General features: G+C 39.9%; 1 protein-coding gene across 1 annotated transcript in view; it reads right to left on the bottom strand.

Moving 5' to 3' along the window:
* The window catches only part of PDZRN3 (PDZ domain containing ring finger 3), a 29274-nt gene extending 22174 nt beyond the window's left edge, over positions 1-7100 (bottom strand). The window contains 1 exon segment of the mRNA XM_009996935.1: positions 7032-7100. Coding sequence (XP_009995237.1) covers positions 7032-7100 — 69 coding nt within the window.
* Positions 7101-9562: the final 2462 nt, after the last annotated feature.

Genomic DNA, 9562 nt, shown 5'->3' with positions numbered 1-9562 from the left:
GAAAGAGCCATTGTGGATAGCTCTGAAGGTGTCTGTGCTGAGGAGGGTTATTTAAGTTGCTGCCAAGAAAAGATGGAAAAAACTCCCAGTGGTGCTCTCAGGGAACTCAGTAGCAACGACAGATCCAAGTGGGTTTGTTACTAAGAGGGTCTGCTCCTTCAGGAGCTACCTGCTATCTGAAGAGTAGGATTTGTCATCTTGGACCATTTGCTTCCAGAAGTAGAGAAGTGTTCTCAGCTGAAGAACACAAACCTAGAAGCTGTCATGTAGGTAGAACACCACTGCCTCACTCTACCCTTCCAGTCCATGCTGCTTGAACATGGCCTGGAATACTCCTAGTCTGTAATTGATAAAAAAAAATAATCTTAATTTTCCTTTTTGGCTAAAATTGGTGGCAGTTACACAGATACTGTCAGGTTAGGTACAAAAGCTTCTGATGCTCTTTGCAAGCAACTTAGACAAATTTAAAGATTTTCTTATCAGCTGTGATCTTGCAACATGAATATTCGCTTGCTCTAAAATGATGCCCTAGGAGACAATTCACTCAGTGTAAATGAACATGATCCATGAAAAAGCATAAACCAAATATGGGTTTAGTCTGATCGTACCATTATTCTTTCTTTGAAGCATTATATATTATTATAAATTTATATGATTTATTTTGTTACTCTCCTGTCAAATCCTTAACTGACCACTGGGTTCAGGAGGGCCAGCTGGAGCTCCTTACATTTACCCACTGAGTTTCTGAAAGGAACAATCCCAATGTACATGTAAGCATAGAGTTGTCCTGTCCTAGTGATACGGAAGCCTGACCTTTTGTTTCATTATTAATGAACACAACAAAACACATGTATTAAATCTGCACTTTTTCATTACTCCATATGTTTCCTTTTTCCCAGTCTATGTCTGACATGTGACAGTAAAGCACAGAGTGATTGTCCCTAGTGCCTTCTCCCTTGTGAGTTTTTGCCACCTGCTTTATAGCATTAAACAGATGTATAAGTGTTAAACATTACAAAACTCATCTTTTCAATCATTTATCACTTTAAAAAAAATTGCAAATAAAGAAGTGCTATGGTTAAGCATTTTGTCTGCTCCATGTAAAGAAGAAAAGCATCACAGATTGTAGGAAGATTATGAAGCAGTAAGTTTTTTCAGGTGCACAGTGGGTAAAATTGTTTCTTTATATCACGGGTGACCATGAGGCATTTTGTTTATTTGATATCATATCTTGTTTCTATTTCTTTAATGACCAAAATATTTCTCTAACATGCAATAAAGAGGATCTTCCAGAGAAATCCTAACAGAGGCATTGCATTATTCATCATCAAGTGAAGAGGAAAATTTCAATTGCCAGTTTCTGGTAAATGTCTAATTAAGAAAGTGGACTTCTGAGCCACAGACGGGTGCCACAATCATTAAAGGGTAGTTTTCTGAAGATTATGAGTCTCCAGTCTGTCAAGTAGAGTTTTTCTACAGCTGAACTAATTCAGCAGTAGAAAAAAATCCGTCTAGAACAAAGCTTTTGGAATTAACATCTTGTTTAAGCAAACACATGCCTACTTTGAAGTAAGTGTGATAGGTTCATGACTGTTATTGAGGTCAAGTTTAACGGTAGTGAAGTGACAGAATATAACTTCAACACTATTCTTAATTTCAGCTGCAGCACAGACCATGTATATCCAGTGTATCTGAAGCTGTACAATGTATTTCAAGTAGACCAGTTGACTATAATTGGCACAACCAGTTTGGTCTTAACATGGAAAACTACTGAAATGTAGACTCTGTCTGCCTGATTAAATTAGAGGGTGTGAAAAACATACGTACAAGGCAATTATTTTTGTTTCCTATATCTTACAGTTTTGATTAGAATTTTTTTTTACTTTAATGTTTCTTTTGGCAAGCTTCATTCTGGTCCTGATTTAGGATCACATCATTGCTCAGTAGGTTTGTCTAGTTAGACTGTTTCCTAGAATCTGGCTTTTAAAATGACTGATTAGTCTAATATTTGCAAACCTAAACACATGAGTGGAATTCTAATGGGGAAGAGGACTGTATCGGTGATCAGCTCAGTGCAACTGGTTTATATACGACTTCTGGAGGAACAGCCTCCTCACAGGGCTGCTGCTGGAAGTTGCCAGTGCAATATAGCATTGGTTAGTTCCTCATCATTACTGTCTTCTCATTAGTGCAGCAATTTGTGTGCTGACCTTGGTGCTTGTATAACCTTGGCTGCATCATTTCTTAGTCTAGTTTGAAAGACCAACTATTGTTTCTCTCTTGCCTGCTATTGTTGGTATGAACACTGTCATTTTTACTTGTCTCAGAGACATGCCAGGCCAAGATCATGTGAACAGGGCTTTCAAGTTACTAAAATACTGAAAGGTCATTACCTCAGCTGTTTATTTATATATGAACTTTAGTATTTGTGAAAGGTGCCAGCTCAACAATCATGGAGGCAGAAGTCTCCTGACCTCAATCATCAAGGGCAGTGGCAGCACAAGCTTGTTTCCTGCCAGCATTTCTATCCCTATTCCAGAGGGACAGCCTGGAGGAAGGGGTTAGTCTACCTACTCAGTGCATGATTTCTCATCTGGAAGTGCCAGTTTGGATGGGTGTTTTTTATGATATTTTCCCACCATGAGAACTGGATGAACTTCATCATCTCGAATCCCAGGGAACAGCTTTGAGCATTGCCCATCCAGATTAGAGTCATCTGTGATTTAAAACTCTATGTTCTCATCCTTAGAAATACAAAGTGTCAATTTAGGAATTTATTTCACCATGTGCTTACCTCCTAAGTGGGATGTAAAGAGGTGCATAGATTGAAATAGTTGCTCAGAAAGCATCTTAAATTGAGATCCTATTTTAAAAAATTATTTGATATATATATATATTTTAGAAACTCCAATGCTTTATCTTGGGTGACCCTTTCTGCTATATGTATCCTTCAACAGAAATTACTTTCTGGTCCCCCAGGAATTTTCCTGCAAAGGAAAAAGCCTCTATTTCTGTTGTTCTTTGTATGGGAGATGATGACATTGAGAGAAGCAAATTGGAAAACTGTCCTCAAACACCCTCCCAATTTTCTGGTTTTCTTTCTTCCCCTTTCTCCCTTCATTTTCACAACCTTTAAAGTCTGAAAAAAAATTTACATTTAACTAGGAACCCAAAACCTAATAGCACATAATGACTTCATTTCATATGCTGCATGCAAGTGTGAAGGAAACCTCAGGATACATCGAAGATATTATATGAATCACGTTGCTGCCATGAGCACGCTTAGCATCAGGGATGCTGCTCTGCATCAAGATTTCAAGCTGCCACAGTAGCAAGGGCAGTGGCAGCACAAGCTTGTTTCCTGCCAGCATTTCTATCCCTATTCCAGAGGGACAGCCTGGAGGAAGGGGTTAGTCTACCTACTCAGTGCATGATTGCTCATCTGGAAGTGCCAGTTTGGATGGGTGTTTTTTATGATATTTTCCCACCATGAGAACTGGATGAACTTCATCATCTCGAATCCCAGGGAACAGCTTTGAGCATTGCCCATCCAGATTAGAGTCATCTGTGATTTAAAACTCTATGTTCTCATCCTTAGAAATACAAAGTGTCAATTTAGGAATTTATTTCACCATGTGCTTACCTCCTAAATGGGATGTAAAGAGGTGCATAGATTGAAATAGTTGCTCAGAAAGCATCTTAAATTGAGATCCTATTTTAAAAAATTATTTTATATATATATTTTAGAAACTCCAATGCTTTATCTTGGGTGACCCTTTCTGCTATATGTATCCTTCAACAGAAATTACTTTCTGGTCCCCCAGGAATTTTCCTGCAAAGGAAAAAGCCTCTATTTCTGTTGTTCTTTGTATGGGAGATGATGACGTTGAGAGAAGCAAATTGGAAAACTGTCCTCAAACACCCTCCCAATTTTCTGGTTTTCTTTCTTCCCCTTTCTCCCTTCATTTTTACAACCTTTAAAGTCTGAAAAAAAATTTACATTTAACTAGGAACCCAAAACCTAATAGCACATAATGACTTCATTTCATATGCTGCATGCAAGTGTGAAGGAAACCTCAGGATACATCGAAGATATTATATGAATCACGTTGCTGCCATGAGCACGCTTAGCATCAGGGATGCTGCTCTGCATCAAGATTTCAAGCTGCCACAGTCCTCTTTGTATTTGTAATACAAAGTATTGAAATGCACAGCTACAATAGGCTTTAATGACAAGGTGTCTTAATTTGCTTTTTATGATGTGATTAAAGGTACAATAAGGTATGTGCTCAACAAGAGGGAAGACCATTGTTCTGCATCATTAAGCTCACAGCAGCCCAAAAAGAAATTGTAGGCAATGTGCCAAAGCCCTTAATGAAGAGGATCTCTTTGAATTATCTATGGATGAGGAAGGGATAAAGCCTGAGCCCTGGTATATTTGATCCTCTTTGTGCTCTGTGTTACTAGGACTTATGGAGCCAGACGTACTGGACCTTCTGGAATTGTAATTTATTGAAGCATTAATTTCCCAGCCATACTAAAGCTCCTGGCACAATAGATAAAGTGCAGTTATGTACTATTATTAATTCTTGCAAGTGTTTTCTGAATTCCTACATCTTAGAGTCATGAACTTCTAAAAAAATAAGGCTATGGGGATTTATTTGTATCAATGCTCAGTATTTCATAAAGCCAAGTTATGTAAATATTGTCTAACTTGGACTTTAAAGAAAGACTCAGTTTTCTCAGAAATGGCACTGTCCTCTTACTGCATGATATTAGAGTTACAGGGATGATACAACATAAACCCATGATGAATGGTATTTTACTGCTAATATGTTTTGAAACTTTTGTTATTTCTATCTTGTTATTTTAAATTAAAATGATTCTTTGTCTCCCTCACTGTTAAATTTTAACTGATTGCTCTTATGCATTTTTATGGTTATACTGACATTTAATTACCTGGATGTACTGCCTAAGCTACAGAACTCTCTCCCACCTATCTTGTGAAACAAAACCCTGTTAATATAATTTTTTCACGATAATTTCTATTTTTTAATAATCAGGGATTATAGTCTTAAATAATTCAAATTTATCTAAGTTAGAAAAATTCCAGTTTTATAGGATTACATGCACCTCTCAGTTCTGTGAAAGCTGAGGATGTTTCAGCTGTGTTTCCCAAAGGACTTCTGTGCTTAAAGTTACTCCTGGGTGCTGTGCACTGTGTTCCACACATTGCTGAAACAAGGTTGCATCACATTGCAGGTTGATTTCTAAATCCAAACTACTGCCAGAGATCTACACCTACAGCCAGCTCGGGATAGTTCAATCATCTCAGATATCAGTGGGACTGTTCGTGTGACTGATTTTAAGGACACGTATTTAAGGAATGTTGTCCTGCATCTGTTAGGAGATGTCAGTAAGCTGTGAACCTTCTCTGCTGCCTTCATATCACAACAAACCTTCCTAAACAATCAAAACATTCATAATTTGTTGCTGTCTTAGTTTGTTCTGCTTGTTGCATTTCTGAATGTGGCTCACTGATAGTCTTCAAACCCAGGCTGCATGAAAACTTAGCATCCTTGGGGGATAAGTAACTAGTGCCACAGCCACTGCTTGATCTGAAGGGAGGATTCACACAAACAATACCTGGCACCAGGTCTGCTGTTGCAGGCGGCATCTGAAACTAGTTCTGGGTACAGAAAAACATCTCAGCAATTACCTTCCTCTGAAATTCTTCCCACTGTCACATGCACAGCAGCTTAGCAAGTGGAAGTGAGTTAGTATAAATAGAAATGACAGTACACATGTCTTCCTGTTTGCTCTCACAAGTTGTTCTCTCCCACAAAGCATCAGTGTCCTTTTGGGTGAACAAGTAAGAATTAGATCAAAACTACGTGTTTAAAATTTAATCACTTCCCTACATAACATACCAGCCACATCTTTTATTCACTTTGTTGTCTGTGACATCAGTCTCTGGGACTAGATGCAGACGGTACCACAGCAAGGACACAGGGTTTCTTTCCCCCCTGCGCTGCTGAGCAATCCCCTCTGCCGGCGGGCGCGGGGCAGCGCTGGGGAGCGTCAGCCAGCCCGGCGCTCCTGGGCCGGGGAATCCTCCCTTATCCTGAGCCACCTTAGGAATGGCAAGGTGGTAAAGTACAGCTTGAGGGGCCTGGGTCGTTCCTGTTTCTCAGGAGTGTCTGCAGGGACAACCCAGGTCACGTTTTCAGAGGTTAGCCATAAGTGTGACTGTTTCAAAAGAGACCAGCAGCAGCGTGTCCGTGAGCACCTGGCCGTGGCTTTGCCTGGCTCCATCACACTGTCCTGGGCCAGTCTGTACTATAGATGTGACAGAGTGAGAAACTGCTGAGTGTGAGAGAATACAGACAGAAAGAAAAGCAGAAACATAGAAAACAAGGTTTTTGTAATAGAAGTTATTCTATTATCATATTTTTAGAAAATCTATCACATCTTAATAATTTGACACATCAAGACCTGTGTAGTATTGTAATCTGCTGTCAATTCTAACTGTTTGTCAGCTGATTATTTCTCCACACAGCCGTGCAAAAGCCATAGAAACTGGCCATAAACTTATATGGACAGCAGCAAGCACTGAAAGACCAGCCTGAGCACTGAATCTCACATTGCACAGGAGAAAGTGTCTGGATGTACTTGTAAACAGATATAAGCCCTTCCTTGCACGTCTCTCCTAACTTGTGTTAGGAGTGTGTGACTAAGGCACTGACCTTGTCAGGAAATCTTACCTAAGGATAAACCAACAACAGCATCCTATTTTGTGAGGTAAAGTTTTGTAACAAGTCTGATGTGCACCAGTGTACACTGAGAGGTCTGATGTTCTGCAAGTGTGAAAGGGAAAGTACATCACAAAAACATAATGATTATATACATATCAAATTAGGTACAAAGCCCCTTTCATTTCCACTTGTATAAGCAGTTTTTGACATTCCAGTTTCCCTGTCATTACCAGCAGTCACAAGTCTAAGAACATTTGCTTTTAAAAAATTCTTTACCTGACAAACTTCGTACAGTAACTTGTACTGCTCCTCTGGCTTCTGTAGCGTGCACAGGCTGCAGCCCATGGTTAAACAAGCGGCAGAAACAATCTTCCTTACTCAGCAGAGCAGCCGCAGCAGTGTCGATTAGCAAGCATGCAGGCAGGTATCCCTGAAAGGCCCGGGGGAGGCTGCTGGCCGGGGCGGTGGGGCCCGGGGGTGCGGGCAGGGCTGCGGGTCCCTCCGTGCTCTCCCTTCCTCCCCCCCCGCTCCCTCCGCCGCGCTGCTCCGGCTGCCGCGCTGAGCGCCGGGCACGCGCTATATACTGCTGCTCATGCATATTAATCAGCGCTCATTGACTATTCATAAAGCGAGACGGAAGCTATAATTGCCAGCTATGACAGCTGAAATTCCTCTAATTAACAGGCAAGTGCTTCAGTAGCAGGCATAATAAAAGACACTAACAATTTTGTAAACCATTTTGTAGCAATTACAAATAAACATGACTATGTTTTACTATGGTCCCTCAGGATAATTCTTAACATATTTAAGCAAGCTGGAAGTACAGTTTGAATGTAAGTCACAATGAAATGAACGAAATGGCACAAAACTCAGCAGTGGCTGTGGCAAAGTTGAATATGCTGGGCAGCATTTATTTTTTTCTCACACTGTGGTGGTATCTGTGAGCCCTGGCTTTATGGCAGGAGATGACACAACACAGAAAGGCCATTTCTGTCCCTGAAAGCCTGTGTGCAGCCTTAGGACTTGGCTACAAAGCACCAGAGATGTATGTGAAAGTATGCAGAATTAGGAAAAAAAAATAATAGTGCCTTGGACTAATATTTATAGAATAGCTTTAGAATAATAATTATACCAACTGCAGAGTGGCGATCTATGCTACAGACTCTCCTGTTTGAAAAGTGTAAATGACTGGTTCACATATTGCTACATTTAAAAAAACCACTACCAGACTTTAAAAAGATATACAATAAGTATTGTATTTATGACTATTCAGTATTTGAGATCCCCATGAAACCTTTGCCATAGATGTAAGTGATAAAACATCAGCAAACTGCCCAATGACCTAGAAAAGTGCTCCTCAGTCATAAGCTTTATGGATATTTTTCAGTCTGTAGGGAACACTACCTTGTGTTGTGAGTTTGGATTGACCAGACTGCTTTCAACAGCTTCAGTATTTGGAAAGTGTGCATTTTTATAAACCTCATAAACCTTTTTATAAACCCTTCAATTCATTCTGCTGTAAAGAAAAGAAGATGACAGAGTAGCTAGGGATGAGACAGAAAGTGTAATTCCAATACAGGTGCTGCATGGCAGAGGGCCTGGCTCTCATGCTGTGGTTCTCTAACTGCTTTCTGACTCTGCTTAGCAAGTTTCTGTGGATGACAATGGAAATGTTCTGCAAGGATCATCTGCAGCTTTTCTGGCCAAACTGGTGGTGTCTGGTAGGACACCCAGCTATTGCTACAATTGTGCAGACTTACAATATGCATTAAAAGGATCAGGTACTGAAATGCAGTTCCTGCCGTGCCTGTGTTTTAGTACTAAACTTTACTAAATAGAGACTGTGACAAGAACAGGTCCCTTAACTCTGAGATGTGTTTTGATAGCAAAATTTACCAACCTACAGAAAATAAAGAGAGGAGACCTCTCAAATCCCTGCCAAACACCTGAAAGCAGGCAGGGACTTCTGTCCTGTGCCGTGACCGTGATGTTTCCCTGATGAGAAGGCAACTGCCACCAGTGGTGGTAGCACTTGTAAGGTCAGAGCAAGACAGAGGTAGCCTGGATCTGAATCCAAGCTGAAAAATGATTCAGGCTATCCCCAATTATATATGTTCTTATTCACCCACATACTATAGGCTTCTTCAAAATTGGTTGACAGCCAGTGGCTGTTGGTCTCAACACAACTGGAAAGTTCTTGCATGAGAGGACTAGTGTTCCCTAAAAGCAGAAAAGGTGATGACGATGATAAGTGAATTAAGTAAAAAAAAGATCCCAGTGAAACTGTAAAAAAAGATTCTGGGCTCAATTAGATATTTTTTGGTTATGTAATTTGATTAAGCAACTTAAGGTAAAATTTTTAAAAATCTTGCCTATATATATATTTTTTTTTTTTTCCCTCTATGCGATTAAGCTTCTTTTTATTTGCTATTTAAATATTGTAGTTGTTTCAGGTGGCTGGGTTCAGTCAGAATTTTTTTTTTAGAAATAGTATGCAGCTGGATCTGATGAGAAATAAAGCAGAAACATGCAGGATATTTAATTTCCAGTTTCAACAGAAATGCACCTATTTGTTGCTTTCCTTTAGTAACATGATAGACTACACAAGATAATGTTTCAGCTAATTCAAAAAGATAATCTGTATATCAGGCGAAGACCTGGCCAAGTCCAGCAGAAGGCTGTTGTTTTGATGTAAGAGTGGAGCAATCCCATAAATGTGATGTTTCAGATTCTTCAGCTAACAAAGGCTAAGCATGTTGCTCAGCAGCGAACCGCGTGGCTTAGCGGTGCAGTTGGCTTTGTTGCAC

Source organism: Chaetura pelagica, unplaced genomic scaffold (assembly GCF_000747805.2).
Source record: "Chaetura pelagica isolate M959 unplaced genomic scaffold, ChaPel_1.0 scaffold24, whole genome shotgun sequence".
Classification (NCBI taxonomy): domain Eukaryota; kingdom Metazoa; phylum Chordata; class Aves; order Apodiformes; family Apodidae; genus Chaetura; species Chaetura pelagica.
This window is presented reverse-complemented; position numbering and strand designations above follow the sequence as displayed.